This window comes from Mangifera indica, chromosome 4, assembly GCF_011075055.1.
Source record: "Mangifera indica cultivar Alphonso chromosome 4, CATAS_Mindica_2.1, whole genome shotgun sequence".
Classification (NCBI taxonomy): Eukaryota; Viridiplantae; Streptophyta; class Magnoliopsida; order Sapindales; family Anacardiaceae; genus Mangifera; species Mangifera indica.
In genome coordinates this window covers 18,384,948-18,401,622 of record NC_058140.1, presented here as the reverse complement: position 1 = coordinate 18,401,622, position 16,675 = coordinate 18,384,948, and the positions used below count along the sequence as shown (strand labels likewise).

General features: G+C 34.3%; 2 protein-coding genes across 2 annotated transcripts; both read left to right on the top strand.

Annotated features, from left to right (window-relative positions):
* Positions 1 to 6,912: 6,912 nt before the first annotated feature.
* On the top strand, positions 6,913 to 7,726 carry LOC123213492 (nudix hydrolase 1). Its single transcript, XM_044632932.1, has 2 exons — positions 6,913 to 7,100; positions 7,249 to 7,726. The coding sequence occupies exons 1-2, from the start codon at positions 6,974 to 6,976 to the stop codon at positions 7,542 to 7,544; spliced, it is 423 nt and encodes a 140-aa protein (XP_044488867.1). The 5' UTR covers positions 6,913 to 6,973; the 3' UTR covers positions 7,545 to 7,726.
* A 4,085-nt stretch (positions 7,727 to 11,811) lies between these two features.
* Positions 11,812 to 13,621, top strand: LOC123213407 (protein MIZU-KUSSEI 1). The gene has a single exon (XM_044632839.1). The coding sequence runs from the start codon at positions 12,525 to 12,527 to the stop codon at positions 13,299 to 13,301; it is 777 nt and encodes a 258-aa protein (XP_044488774.1). The 5' UTR covers positions 11,812 to 12,524; the 3' UTR covers positions 13,302 to 13,621.
* The last annotated feature ends 3,054 nt before the right edge of the window (positions 13,622 to 16,675 follow it).

Here is a 16,675-nt window from a genome sequence, read left to right as displayed (position 1 = left end):
GAAAATTATTTAAGAAACTAGTTCCAAATTGCATCATATTCTCATTATATGGCAAGGAAAACCATTCTTTAAGCATACGCGGTGTCAGTCGCATCAAATACAAAGCAATATACGGAAAATTGGTAAGTATTTGATATAACTAATTTGAATATATATGGTTACCGACACACACACTTTTTAAAATAAGATCAGGATCAAATATAATATATACTCACTTTTAATTCTACAAATGAGTATACGTAATATATTATTATATAATTTGATATTATTTTATTATTAATTTAAAATCATTAAATTATTTAATAACACATATTAAATATGTACCTATTAAATATTAATTTAGATATCGATGATAATGTTATGTGATCAAATAATTTTGAATTAACGATAAAGTAACACTCAATTATATGATAATACAAATGAGATCAAATGCTATGCATACTCAACTTTGGTATACAAATAAGTATACATATAATATGCCATTATGTAATCATTATTACTTTATTTTTAATTAAAAATTACCTAATCATTTAATGACACATATTAAGTATATACCTATTTGTATATTTAAAATAAGTATACATAATATTATTGTTAAATAAATTTATATGTACTTATAATAAATATCAATTTGAATACTAATAATAATATCATATAATAAAATAATTTTAAATTAAAGATAAAATCTTATTTAACCACGTGGTACATTAATGGTTATTGATTTCTAAATTACTATTTATTATACATGTGCACACAACATCAGTCTTATCAAATAATCCGAATTGTTTGTCAATAATAAGAAAGGAAAGCCTGCACACCTTTTTGATTCAGGTGGAAATTATTGAAAACCAGAAATTGGAAACAATAAGGGGCAGAACAACCGTGCACGGTGCATTGCATGTGACTTCAAAGGAAACATCTAAGCCCTGAAAAACGCTTGATCAATTAGTAGTTGGATAGACTTGGACTACAGCGCAGTCTCAGACTTCAAACACTCTCATTTCTCACTTTCATCATCTACTTTTATTGGCAGCCTTTCATTTGTTTCTAGCTAACTTTCTGCAACATTTGATTTAGTGGCCATTCAGAGTCTCACCGACTAATTTGCACAACTGTGGCTTTCTCGTTTTTTAATTTTTTGATATGACAAAACCCTTGTTACAGAAAAGTCTCACTTCATATCTTATATTTTATGGTTTAAAGAATATGCCTAAGAATTACATAAAAAGTTACAATGGCGTGCGAAGATATATGCTCTTTCGGTTGATTGCCTTCATTATAACTTGGTTAATTTTCAAGTGCATGCATATTGCAGGGTGAGCAAATTAAGGTGTATTTGAATCCAAAGCTCTTACAGCAGCCAATAATGTCACATCTTATTATTATCGCGTGAGAGACACAATATACTGTAAATCAGAGGCAGGGAGAAGTGGAGAGGACGAAAGATGGATTGAGTAGTCCTTCACAAAATCCTTCATATATATGGACACTTTTCCAATGAGTTTAGCTGCTTGCTTCATGAAGCTACGCAGTTGAGTTTAGAAGCTTGTTATGTAAGTTGTCCAAGCCAACATTAAAATGCAAAATCGGTGTTCCACTAAAGTGAGGCTTCCATTAACATATGTTGAGATGAGATTCAACATATATTAGTGCTTCTTACCACGTACAAACCACACTGTGAACCCTTATGCAATTAATTTGCACCATGTGTCCAAAGGAGAGGTCTTTGGTACAATTTCTATAATATCCGTCTATCGATTCCATTAAATCATATATTTAAATTTTATTTTTCATCTATTTCAGTCAGTATTAACATAGTTGCGGAAGGGTTTTCTCGCATTATTATGCTTCACATATGCAACTTGTAGCTAGCCAGATAGAAATACTATGGGAAATGCATTGAGAAATGGGGAAACCGAGCCCAACCCCATCAAATTGGAAAACGATTATTCATCGTTGTTCATGCACACGATAAGAAAACAATGGAATATGCATACATTAACAGCAAGCAACTTGCTTAATGGGATGTTAATTTGTTGCAGAACATATTATTGTCACATGAAGTTCCCAGTCCAGTTGAGGAGAAATGCTTTCAAAACACTTAACTCGGTGGAAATTAAAGACAATAAGGAGAAGTAAGAATGTCGTTATTATTCTGGTTTTGACTCTTAATTGTTGCATGATAGTGGATCGACCGCTGAGTTTAAGCACTATGTTTAATGGACAAGTGAAAATTATCTTTACCGTACCTTTCGTTAGCCCTTACCTTCACAACGCATGGTGCTTCTAAAAGTTATCTTTAAATGTTGGTGGTGTCAATTCAAATGTCTGACCACAGATTAAGAATTTTCTTAAGAACAAAATCATATTTACAAAAATATTCGACGAACCGACATACCCACCTCATGGACACAGAAATAGCGACCCTCCGCACACGTAATGAGTAATATTTTTAAGGCCAAATAGTGTATTCCCACCCAAGTATAGTGTAGTCCAAATTTGACATCAATTAACTTTTAAAAACTTAAAATTTTATCTATAAACCAATTTATATTAAAATTTTTAGTTAGAATTAGACATAAAATTATTATTTTGATAATAATATTCAAAAAATATATAATTCATTATATTTTCACACATAAATTTTAAAAATTAATAATTTTACCTTCGGTTAAAGTTTTCTAGTTTTAAAAAATCATATTTTCCTCCCAAAACCTATGATTTTCTTTCTACTTCTCTCCGATGTGATCTTCGGCCACCAACGACCTTCACTAAACTCCCTAACCTATCTTTGACCACTACTTTCATCTAAATCCAAGATTAAATGACTCTAATCCATTTAAATATTATTTATGTAGATAATTTGTATGATATATATATTTTATTTATGTTTATAACTATATAATATGTAAATTAATTTATTTGTACTATATTATAATATTTTTATCATATAACTACGATATTTCTCCGTTATAAGTAAAAAATTATAAATAAAATGTTCAAAATATTATCATCGGTTTTAACAATTAAAAAATAATTTGTATTTTAAAAATTTTTAAATAGATCGATCCGATTAAGACCCGATCAAATCCTTGAAATTTTATGGACTAATCTACCCTGAAGGCTTGTCACTGTACGACCCTGAAGCCCAGCACCTCTATACCCACTCCTTGTCCTTAATTAAGCGCAATCTCCATCAGTGCCAATCACTTCACAGATCTAAATTGAGGCATTCTGAATGTAATATAGTAGATGTCAATTCCTCAACCACATAATAAAATCAAGCAGATAATAACATAAGAGCTCCATTAATTCAATTCCATTTCACTTGATTTTGAAATATGTGTACAAGTAGTACGATGTTTTGACAAGGAAATATAAAAAGAAAGTATACTTGTCATCAACTAATTAATTCCATATTCAGTTGGCACAAAAGGAGAATAACAGAGACTGCCTAAATGGAGACGTATAATTTGTGTCTTGACTTGGGAGGAAAGATTTGGTGACATTGAGAATTTGGCCTAATTACTAATTAGTCCACAGACCGAATATTTTTTAATATAGCAGACTTTTTAGACTTGACTAAATAAATAATGCTCATCCATTATCGCATCTCAATAACTCCAACTTTCCAGTCTTTCCCACAATTATTTCTTAAAAAAAGCAGACTTTGTAAAAGAAAAGTAATATTCCTATAAGATTAAAATGGAACTACTATTTAAATAAAATCAAAGAGAGTAAAAAAAATAAAAATACAAGTAAAGCAAGAAATCAAGGAACTTGGGAGTGTACTGAATTTGACTTTTGAAATTAAAATAAGCCCAAGTTACTAGTTTCTATCCAAACTTGGATGAAACAATAATTTTCTATCTTTGAGTTTGAAAAGTGAATTTTTCAAATTTAAAGTGTGAAAAATTATCTTTTCTAAGTTTGGTGAGAAACAAGAAATGGAAAAGCTTGAAACAGGTTATAAAATGACGCATGTGGGAAGTGGAGGATCTTAGAATAGAAGTGGCCAAAACTATTGACACTCTTGAGCTCCTTCTAATTGATAATATATACATTGATGCAGCTCCATCCTTGTAATGATTATTAGCTAATGCAAGCTTAATTATAACATATCAATCCCATGATCCTCTTGGCTACTTTGCCAGCTTTGTACAATCTTTCTATTTTATATAACATTAATCTTTTCCGTGCGCTTTCTGTGTGTTAGTGGCCACTTCTTTATATTCATGTACCTTGAAAGAACATTTATAATTGCTGATGGATGTAGGGTGGAAAGTAATATTTAAGCACTTGCTCAATTACCTATTCAAATAATGCTGCTGATGGCCATGTTAAGGAAGAGTAATGTGGAGGTACTAATATCCAAGATATTTGGGAAACATATGTAAACACCGGGCCATACGAATACGAATCATCATGTCCGGAATCCATTGAAAGACAACAAAAGATTTCCACTTGCAGCATTTGAGATTCAAGGTGGGCATGAACATCCCTCACTTGTATCTGTATCATCTCTTCAACTAGTGTTAATTAGGGTGTTAATAGATTTTCATTTAATCTATTCTATGGAAAGATAATATAGTTGAAACAAAATTCAGTTTATTTGAAACTGATAAGTTTTCTGATATATGTATTGGTGGTCCATTAGTTATCAAATACTATACACATACGAATCTAATTATTCTTAAAATTCAACATTAGTCATCAAAAACTACCCACATATCTCCCTTTATATAAATTTTTTTTTTATGGAGAAAAAAAAAACACATGAGGTTGAGCATATTTGAGTCTTTGGTCTTGCAAATTTTGTGTTTGTGATTTCCATTGCTCTAGACAATAGGCTTTTGCAAAAACTAGAAAATTAATGCTCTATAATTTAAATATACATACATATTTTCATCCAACTACAGAAACATATCGGTTCTGCTCTTGGAAATTTTAACAGCTATGACAAGTGGATGTAAGATTTCTTTTATTTCTGCAATTTTGATTCTAACTGTTAAATTTATTTTCCTTAATTTGCATTACCATAACTAGGAAGATAAATTATGCATGGACAAACGAACTGTCTCTTAGTTTTCTAATAATACAGACTTTGATGATTGCAAAATAAAATTCCTGAACAGGCATAGTCGGCAAGGATTATTTAGAGTTTCTCCTGGAAGAATGGACACCTGGCATACAAAGAAATCTGCACAATTATCATGTTTTATCTGTGCAAATAAAGTTATAAAAGTTAGGCTGGTTTGCAATGAACAAATATATAAGATATAAATATAAGTTCAATCATGCATTTAGACCTAAAATTGAGTGGTAATGCATGCATTGAATTGGCAATGGCAGTCGGAATCCGATAAAGGAAAAATCAAGTGACTTCCCACTCAAAAACACGTACAAGACTACATGATAGCTAGCAATATAGCTGCTTTGCGTGGTCACCATGAAAGTGGAAATGAGAGACTCCACTAAGAAGAAAAGCTTGTGGAAGCTTCAATTACGTCATTTGCAATACATGTTGATTGAACCTTACCTCACCTCACCTCCATTACCTCTGACATGGTGTCTCCTTTAAAGACAATTGGCATCTTGTTGTCAAAAACTTAATGGTGAAATAAAGGAAAACTAAAACATATATAGTATTTTTTTAAATAAGCTGATCTAATATCCTCTTTAGTGTTTCAGCTCGCAAAATGTTAATTGGAATGAGATAAGAGTGTTAGAATTGGAGGCATCTAGTTAGCAAGTTTTACTTGCAAAAATTCTGGAAAACACATTTCTTCATTCATATGAAACTCATAACCTCATTATAAATACAAGCACCCCTCTATTTATATGATTTTCTAAGGGGATAAGACACACAAACTAAACAAAGCAGTTCTTACAAGTTATTTGTAAACATTGCAGACTTGTGTCCCGGCATACATTTTCTTGTGCCGTGGCATACCACATTCTGTTTTGTGGCGCAACCTTGTGTCACGACATGAATTTTTTCATGCCCCGGCGCCGCTTGTTCAGCCCATATTGTGTCGCGGCTGGAATTTTTTGATGTCGCAGCTCTACCTTTTCTACCATAAGGTTCATTCTTCAACACTCCTTGAACCTTTTGGTAACAATTTTAAATAGGTTCTTTAACATCTTTAATTTGGACTTAGGCAACATTTTGGTGAAGATATCTGCGACTTGGGATTCAGAATTACAATAAACCAGCTTGATTTCCTTCCATTTCTTGGCTTCCCTTTTAGCATGGTACTTCATGCTTATGTGCTTAGTCCTTCCATGTTGAACTGAATTTTTAACAATGGAAATGGAAGATCGTAGTGGATTCAACTTGTTCCTCTCCCAGATCATTAATTTTCTTAATCATACTGTTTGATTTGTTGTGGTTGTCGAGCAACATATTCAACTTCAGTGGTGCTTTGAGCCATTATCAGCAAAAATTCATGAGCCAAGAGTAAAACAGTAACATGCGGTGCTCTTTATATCAACTGCACTTCCAGCCCAATCACTATCAACATATCTCCTCAACTTTTCTTCCACAGTTCTCTCGAGCCAAATTCTTTCGACAAAGTTCAAATTCTCAACTTTAGTTATCAACATAGCATCACCTGTAACTGGGTTAGGGGTCTTGAAGGATCACGAAAGCATGCTAAGTGGTGGGCCTTGACTCGGCTCAGCCCACAAACGCCTCTAGCTGGGACTTTTTTTTTTTTGTTAATTATAACTTTACCCATTTTCTTATCTATCCATGGACTACCATGTTCAAAGTCAAAGCTCTTTACTTGCTTCCCAAGATGCCCACAACTTCCAATGTTATATTGCCACGTAAAAAGGATATAATTCAGTCAATGGTCAACGCCCCAGCTGCAGCAGGAGAACGACACCGTTGCAAGCATAAAAGCATGCCCCCTCAAAATAGCAAAGAAGGCATTAGCCAAGGCGGGGAGGGTTTTACCATAGTTACAGTATGGAGAACGTACCGAGAGTTGGCGTAGCAGTGTTCGTGTTGCTTGGGAAAACAGTGCTGTTGGGGCAGCGGCGCTCCTCCATCGGTGACTCTACCTATGCTCTCCCGGGCGGGCATCTCGAGTTTGGTCAGTCTCTCTCTAGGTCAAACGTTTTTATGTTTGTGGTTATATTTTTCAGTCAATTAATTTAACTAATCAAATCTACCTTAATCGACTCCATTGATAGCTTTGAGGCGTACAATGTACCTTAACTATTCGAGTGAATTATTTCCAGGAGAGGGCTTTGAAGAGTGTGCAGCCAGAGAAGTGAAAGAGGAAACTGGGTTGGATATCCAGAAAATGGATTTCTTAACTGCAACTAACACCATCTTTAAAGAACCTAAACCAGCACAATATGTAACAATTTTTATGCGGGCAGTGTTGGATGATCCTCAACAGGTGCCCCAAACTCTTGAACCAGACAAGTGTTATGGTTGGGATTGGTATGCCTGGGATGATCTTCCTAATCCATTGTTTTGGCCTTTGGAGAAGATGGTTCAAAGTGGATTCAATCCCTTCCCAGCTGAGTAGATTTCTGGGATATTCCAGTTTTAGGCACTTCAATATGTGGATTAGATTATGTGACTTACAACATTTAGTGCCTCCAATATGTTTGATGGTTTATCCTAATGTTATGTTAAGAGTGTCTTGATTATGATGTACTCACCAATATCTTTTTTGAATAACTGGCTGCTTTGATTTGACTCTCTTCATACTTTCCAGTTAAGACTTTATATATCCAGTCAAATAATTATTTTCTCGATTTGAAAGACTCTGTATATAACCATGAACATTCATAAATTGATCGCAACAAGTGAACTTTGCTTTCAGCTTGAAAGATTTTCATGTACACTCAGGCCCTTTTCATATCCCTCTGCTTGCCTTGCCATCATCAAGAGCAAATGCAGTCTGGGCATAACCCGTAAATGCCGGTAACAAAGTACTCTCTTGGATCAGTGGCAACAGAACCAGCTCTGTGATTCGGTCATTGAAGTAGCGATTTTCATGTCACATCGTTAACCATTTGTTCACTTGCAATACAAACTTACAGAAAGTTGCGTTGACAAGTATCACAAACGCGGCACAAAATCATGTACACCCTGCTTCATTTCTTCCCAGTAAAACAGAGGAAATTTGTTTTTATGTGAAACAAAAAAAAAAAAAACCCAATTGTCCCTCAAATGTTATGTCATGAAATTCTGCTAAATTTTGTGGAACCGAACTAGAAGAGCGAGGAATTACCATGTGTTCCTTGTAAAAAAATATAATAAGGCAGTCATTCCTCAAAGAATGTCTGAGGCAAGCATTAGGATTCTTTGAGAGCTTCTGCATAGTGTCCCTGAACTTGTTATCTTGAGCTACCTCTTCAGTTAAGATGTTCAACCGAGCCACCAAAGAGTGGGAAATCAGTGAGCAATCTAATGGCAGTTTCCAATTTGTACTGAATTTCAAAGTTAAATCACCATAATTTTAGCACCCACTTCTTCTAGTCTTCACTAAAAACTTTTTCATCTATAAGAAATCGTAAGCTTTTCTGGTCTGTGAGGAATATAAGTCGGCCTACCTTGATGTAGTAACGCCATTTATGAATAGCGAAGACAGTGCCCATAAACTTGCGTTCGTAAACCGACTTGGAATGATTTTTTCGAACAAGGCATGGATTAAAAACAACAGTGGGCGGCCCTCCTACTTCAACACTATGCCTAAACCGGCCCTGGAAGCATCTGTCTCCAGTATAAATTTCTCTGAAAAAATCGACATAGCCATAATAGGACTGTTATTATAGCTTGTTTAAGGCTTTCTAAAGTTTGTTGAGCCTCATCAGACCACATAAATTTTTTTTAGCAAGGTAGACGGTAGTGATGAACAAATTTTTGGTATTGATTGGTTAATCCAAGAGATCCCCTTAGAGCTTTAATATCCCTTAGGGCGGGTCATGTGTTCATGCATTCAATCTTTTAGATTGTGGGTTGCTCTTGTATCAATTAATACCATCACTTCTCGGCCTTGAATGCTCCCTGTTAGTTTCACAGTCCAGTGCGAACTTATACCCGCAATAGATTGCATTGATTGATAACTGGACCATCGTGTTATCCAACAAGTGCAAGTTCTCGTCCTCTGTTTCCTCTCAACTCTCCTCGGACCCCTCTTCTTCCTCATTCACAATTGAAACTTGCAGCTGCCTACTTTTGCAGTTATGATTACGAGTGAATTTTTCATCGCACATTGCGCCTTTGGCCATCTTCGTCTTGCATTTGGCCTCGGTCAACCTCCTAATGAGAATTCCCCTTCGACTAGCCACGGGTGTCTCTACCAAACACGTGTCAGTCGGTGATGCCCCTCTAGTATGAGCGCTCTCTATTGTGGGCTTTGTTTCGGTGAGTCCTGAGGGTGGGTCATGGATATTTCCCCCAAATTGTAAAGTCCTCGTGCTCTTGGGTTGGGTCCTCACAGAAGTCCAACCCACAAACCTGACCAGACCCTGGGTAAATGTGAGGCCTGAGAGTGCCAAACTGGTTAAATCAGGAAATTGTTTTGTCCTCTACTTTCTTGGCCAACTATAGTTCGTGGGTTAAAATTTTGAGGCTCGGTAAATCTAAATTTAGGCATTAATGTCATCCCATAAAATTGTTGTTGGTTGAAAAATGGTACGCGATCTAAGAGTGAATTAAAGTAAGCTTTCGAAATTTGTTAGAGTAGTGTTAGCACATCAACATGTACTATCTTCGGGGTTAAACCATAAAATTAAGAGTATTACGCAGACTAAAATGGTGAACGATGGAACTGAACATTATAATTTGGGCTTATGTATTATGATACGCTTGGTTGCACAAGTTATGGTTACTTACTCCAACCTAAAACTACGGCAGACAGTAGAGTTGTCGGGCATAAATGCAGGAGCAGTCAGCACCAATCCCGGGAAAACCGGACGAGGGTCTGCGGACAGCTTCTCAAGCAAAGATATGCTTAGTTGCTATAAAATACTCCAACGTATCCTCCTGTTCCTAGAATAGGTCCAGGGAGCAGTCTTATAACCACCAGTGCCAAACTCTGAAAGGTTTCAAGGCACTCTTAGGCCAAATGACCATTCCCACCCAAGTATAACTGTCATTGCAAAGACACACCAGAGACATCATATCCGGCGACTCCTATCATGATTTGCAAACTTTAAAGGAGAAAATTTGATTTTTTAAACTTCAAATGGAGGTTAAATTATGAGATTTTCAAATTAAGGAGGAAAAATGTAATAAAACTTTAAATTTTTAAATTTTTTTATTAAGTAACTATTTTACTCTTAATCATAATTATAATTTTTAACGGGTAGATGAGATTTTAAATTTTTTAAACCTCATTAATATAATTTTGGGATAACACTTAAACTTAAGGGGGGTGAAATAGTCCTTTGGCCATACTCTTATAACCAGCACCAATACTCTTACTGAGAGTAAGAGTTCAAATACAATATTTTGAATTAAATGTTTGCTTATTGGCATCGTTACAACTTATAGTGGCAAAAATTCCAATTACAGTTCCCAGTTGCCATAAATTTTCATGCAATCCTGGCGTATCCTACTGTTCCTTACATCACATATGTAAAACTGCTAAGGATTGCGTTCCCATATTTTAACATTGGAATCTACAGTTAATTGTTTGGTTAGTTACCGATACGGCTGATAGAAGGCTTATCAACTTAACCTTAAAATCACTTTGTATAAAAATCTATCGGTACTTAATGCTGAAATTATAATCTAGTGTTAATCGGGTAAATGTTTACTTCAGATCATTGTTGACCCTTTCTCCCTGATTCATCAGACTAATTTGTATTTGATTTTTGTTTGTTCTTACAACTGGACATTGAATATAGCTGCCATACCTTAAAAGTCTTTTGTGGAAGACACTTCAATACAAGCCATAAGCTCCTTGCCATTTGTTTATTCCTGTAATTTTCTTCATGAGCTGGTGATGATTTTTTGACTTAATGAGCAACTTACTGTACTTTATACACATCTATCTTGTCTCAGTCCCCTTAAAAACTTTATGTCTAGTAAGGAATACATTTTCCAATCATATTAAATATATATATATTTTAAATAAAATTAATTATATCAAATAAATAAAATTTTATATTTAATGATAATTTTACCTAAAAGTATTAGAGCCAGTACATTAATGTGGAGTGATGGAACTTACGCTGGTGGTATTGAACATGTGATACCTCAAATTTCAACTAGATTTGACCTTACAAGGCTTAAAGTGGGCGAAGACATGTGGAGCACATGCAAAATCCCTCACGGGGTCCTTGCTTTTAATCTAGGGATCTTGATTTACATTATAAAATGGTTTAACATATGACTAGATAATTATAGAGGCGGCCCTATCTTTCACATTCTTGTGAAAGCAGAAGTTGTTTATTGGCTCGATGATTGTAGCCGTGATATGATTATTTCACTTTTGACCTTTGCTGCTAGCTTCACTGTTGCCATCTCATCTCAATTATGACTTACAAGGATACTTGGCGGACGACTTTCGTTAACTCTATTTATAATTATTTTGTACAGCCCACTTATTTTAAAAAAAATTCTTTTACGGAAGTTTCAAGATTCAAAGTTCAGACTGCGGTTTGTATACTTTTTCCTGCACAGTTTGCATTCACAAAGTAAAATTTTTTGTTTTTATAAAAAGAATCATGGCCTTAAACTTGTATATTGTTTCCAGGATTAACATTATAGAGCTCTGGAAACGGAGCCTTCTGCATAATTTGCATGCAAGTGAAGTGACAAATCACTTGCTGTGCATACAAAAGCTGCAAATAATATAGCTTGGGGAATAATCATTTTCTCCGCCCAAAGAGATGATAATAATAATAAAGATAATAATATAATTAGCAGACATGAAGGTTGAGAAATCAGTATACAAAACACAAGGGGGCTAATGATGTTTCAGTGATATATGTTCAATGGTCTGCATAGGTGATTGGTGAGGGGAGCAACAAAGGACACAAGGGCAGAATTTGTGTTGGTCCTGGTGGGTACGGTTGGTGTGGCTTTACCTGCTCTTAACTGTTTCCAAAGCTAGTCAGACTAATCAGTCAAGCTTTTCTCTCTTTTTCCTTATTTTCAGCTTGAGCCCCCACCCATTGATCTAAAAACTACGCAAGGCTATTTTCCCCCAGTTTCCACTACTGTCTTAAATCGCCTCTTCTGTCTATTTTCTATCGCTCTTTCTTGTCTCTCACTTCCTTCCAATTCTTTTGTTTAATTCTCGGTGCTCAGTTAGGCGGAGCTGTTCACCTTCCTTTTGTCAGAATTCTCTAACAAGTCTCTTTTGCCCAACAGGGGTTGACAAAAACGTATACAACCAAGAATAAATTCACCCAACATTACAACTGCATACAAGAAATCAACGTACTCAAACTTTTTCTTTTTTATCTTTCCTACTTCCTTTTCTCCTTTAAGTCTTGCAAGTCTCTCAAGACTTGAACTTTGTTTGAGTCTTTTGGTTGTTTCTCAGATGAAGACAATCATGGCCAAAACCCCTCATGATTCTTCTTTCTCATTCTCCAGGAGATACTTCAACTGGAGAAAGAAAGTTGAAGATGAAGATGATATTGAAGGAATCCTAACCAACTCCTTCTATGAGGAGGAGAAAGAAGAGGAGTTTACAATATCAGTTCCAACTCAAATTACGGAGCTTCCATCTCGGAGGAAGAAGTTCCCAGTTGTTGCAGTTTCTAAACTCCGATCAGCACTTCGTATTTTTGGCAAGAGCCGGTCGTCTTATCATTCTGGTTTAGGCAGTCGAGTGATAGTTACCCTTTTCGGGTATCGACGCGGTCATGTTCATTTTGCATTTCAAGAAGATGCTAAGCTAAATCCAGCTTTCTTGATCGAACTCGCAACACCAACAAGTGTTTTGGTCCGAGAAATGGCTTCAGGGCTGGTGAGGATTGCGCTGGAGTGTGAAAAGAAAACCGAAAAGAAAGGTTTTAAGCTACTAGAGGAGCCACTGTGGAGGACTTACTGCAATGGCAAGAAATGTGGGTATGCAATGAAACGTGAATGTGGGGCTGAAGAATGGAAGATTTTGAAAGCGGTGGAACCAATTTCGATGGGTGCTGGTGTGTTGCCTGCAGGAGAGGGGAATGGAGTTGGGTCCGAAGGTGAACTCATGTACATGAGAGCTAGGTTTGAGAGGGTAGTAGGTTCTAAAGATTCAGAGGCCTTTTACATGATGAATCCTGATTGTACTGGAGGTCCCGAACTCAGTGTCTACTTGCTTAGGGTTTAGCGGCGATCATTGATCAAGCCATTCAAATTTGAATGGTGGGTTAATCATTTATGTATGCTCCTAATGGATTTTGCAGTTTTTGTATTGGGAATGGGGCTTGCTTTACCACTTTGTAAGTTTGTAATATGCATGCCTTCACTGATCTCTAGGCATTGTCTTGGGGTTCAAATGCATGAGATCTTTATTATAATGGGTTATGGGCATATCCATGTATAGCTATTCTCTATTTTTGAAGTTTTTGGGAACATGAGCTGCTTTTCCTTTCAAATTTTCCATTATATATGTATATATCCCCTGCCTTTTATTGAAGATTTTACAAATGTGTTTCCGAGATGGCAAAAGCCTTCATTTTGTTCATCATAAACCAAAAAGTGATTGTTCCTTTCAATGGGTTGATTATCTATGCATTCCATTAACGGCATTCAGCATGCTACTGCTTCATTGCTCTTAATCGAATAATGTTGCCTTGTTACAAAGTTCAACCTTTTTACACGGAATCCTCTAACCTTTTAATATTAAATTTAAAGTAACCATTGGGTATTCGGCACTAAACAATTGCCTTAAGGTGAAATTAATTCCCCCAAATCTTTTTATCCACCCAAAGTTTGGCTCCAAAATACTTTTTCAATCATTGATGACATCAGTTATATTTTTACTATTATCATTTTATTCTTGAAATTTTACTCTTCACAATTATCAAATCATCTCACAGTTAAAAATAATTTTTAAAAAATTTTAAATATTCAATTTGCACAATATCTTATTCTTTTCATTAGTCTTTTACTTCCTACAATCAATCACTTTTTTATCATCTTGAAGTGACAATCAAATCATTAATGATTAAACCTTTTTTAAAATTAGATTGTTATCTTTAACTTTAACTCTAAACCTCGATAACATCAATAAAATCGAACGTTATCAAAGTCATTAAATTTTATCAATAAATTATCAATAGTATCAATTTATCAATAAAATTTGATCTTGTATTATAATTTAGTGTTTTATATTAGGTTAATTATCATATTTAAAATATTAAAAAAAAATCTTTAAAAAAGTTTTACTCTTTATTTCTTAAGTTTTTTAATAATAAATTATTATTTTTATTATAGCTTTAATTTTTTTTTTTTAACAAATTAGGTTTTAGATAGAAAGATGTAATTTATACCGTCAAAGGTCTTTAGGCAAACCTTGAGTGGGAAAAGTAACTCTCCCTCATTGGAATGCTGAATCTTTTGAAAATGAGCCCATCTTGAAGAGTTCACCGGAGACCCCATCCATCTTTCCAATAATAATTCATTGGGATCAATTTGAACGTTGAAGCCATTTTTTGTTGAATACAACTGGAGGCAATTAAATAAAAAAATCTATCCATTGGGATCCGTAAAGCCTGAGACACAAAGTGATAATATCTGTTAGACTGTCTCAGTTTCAAAGATCCTACCTCTCATTTGTTTCTCGAAGATAATGCATCGTGTTGCCCTCTGATGAGCTTCAGCCCCATCACCCATTATAACTGCTGTTCATGCCTGTTGTTTTCATCAAGACTGTTCATTTACTAGCATTATTTAATTATTTAGACAAAAATACTTGCGTAGGAAGCGGTACATACCATTTTTTTATATATATTTATGTTATCTTACAGAATATAAATACCCATTTAACGAGAACTTGTGATCATATTCACACATATACAATATATATTTATTGTTAGGCTAAAGTTGAGCTTTTCTTTGGTTGCCCAACTTCCTCTTCTTAATCTTTTTTTTATAAAGAATATGTTTTGTCTTCATTTGGGATGATCCTCATTCACTTAGTTTGGTAAGTTTTTAGATCCATGTTGGTTGGTGAATCTCTTTACTATTATAGAAACCAAAACAGATTATCATAGTCTTTGTACATTTGAATCCATGTTATATGGTTGATCAACTACTTAATTTCATTTGAATTGCAAAACATGCCAGAAATCACCTAAGCTAACACAGTATTAATTAAAGTACATGGAGTAAGATGGAAACATTCAAAAGAGAATGGTAGTAGGTAAACAAGAAAGTTTAATGTCCAATGTTATCCCTTTGTCTGGTAGGCTTTATGACTCTGGCGCAACTATCATAAAAACTATCTTCTAAATTAATGGTCAAATAAAAGAAATGGAAGGTTTCAAAATTCTTGAATTGCCCTTTAAATATTTCCCATTTTTCCATCTAAATATGGGCTAGTTGAAGTGATTAACTTCGTGTAGGAGCTAGGAATTTTGGTAAACTGGGCCTCTTGGGAATGGGCTGCATTCGAATTAGCGCAGAAGGAAGTCAATTTTTAGAGTTGTGACTTGTGAGAGCTACAAAAGGAGGTTAAGAAAACATTATTAAGAAAGATAGCTCACTTCTGGAATTAGAGATTCAAAAATGTCCATTATTAAGAAAAACATTAGATGAGACTTGAGAGGTAAAGGAAATTTTTCCTCGAAGATAGCTCACATTCTGAAGTTAATAGAAAGAAAATATGATATCTCTTTAAATTGTTTTCATTAAAATGCATAACCTACAAATCACCCATATCCATAAGACTGAGTATAAATATGTATTTTTTTATCGATATAAATTGACTTGTTTTAATCTATACCCTTATCAACCATATCTATTTGGATTGGGCTCATATCCGATATGATTGTCCTTTTGTCAAGTCTACATTTAATCTATATTAAATAAAAGTGTTGTGTTTTTACCGGTTGTAGATGTCTTCTATATTTTCACCAACTACCAAGACTCGTCTTAAGAAATAAGAGGCAACTATGTTTATTCATGTTTAAATAGTAATTAGCCCAATCAAGTAAATAATAATTTGAATTTGTATGACTTGCATAAATTTAATTTCAAAATACATGCATTTTTTTCTCATTTAAAGTACCTTGACTTCATTGAAGGAACTGAAAGTTAAAGAATTTAGCCTCATGGTGAAGTTTTGTCACACCGCATTAGTTTAAAGCATGGTGAAGTTAGAAAACATTAGGGTTTCACTACACAAACTATGAATGGCGGGAGTATATGTTTGTAGTTGTCTATAATGTCTTCTTATGGGATTTCCAAATTACTCACCTACCATTTGCTAAAAACAAAAATCCAAATCTTATATTGAGTCTATAAGTATAGAAATTGAAATTCGAATTACACAAAACTAATTAGTTTGTGTTAAAGTCTAATCTCCTACACTTATATTGTATTTATTAGATGTAAGAATTTAATCTCGAATATCCTCTCGCAAGTGCAACCACTATAGTGTGTTGTCACTTATATTTAATAACACTTTAAGTTATTAGATTGTGTTAAAGTTTAATCTTTCACACTTATATTATATTTATTAGATGTTGAAGTTTAATC

Coding starts and splice junctions, on each gene's coding strand:
- LOC123213492 (XM_044632932.1), top strand. CDS start 6,974: ATGGAGAACGTACCGAGAGTTGGCGTAGCAGTGTTCGTGTTGCTTGGG. Junction 7,101..7,248: donor GGGCGGGCATCTCGAGTTTG/GTCAGTCTCTCT, acceptor AATTATTTCCAG/GAGAGGGCTTTGAAGAGTGT.
- LOC123213407 (XM_044632839.1), top strand. CDS start 12,525: ATGAAGACAATCATGGCCAAAACCCCTCATGATTCTTCTTTCTCATTC.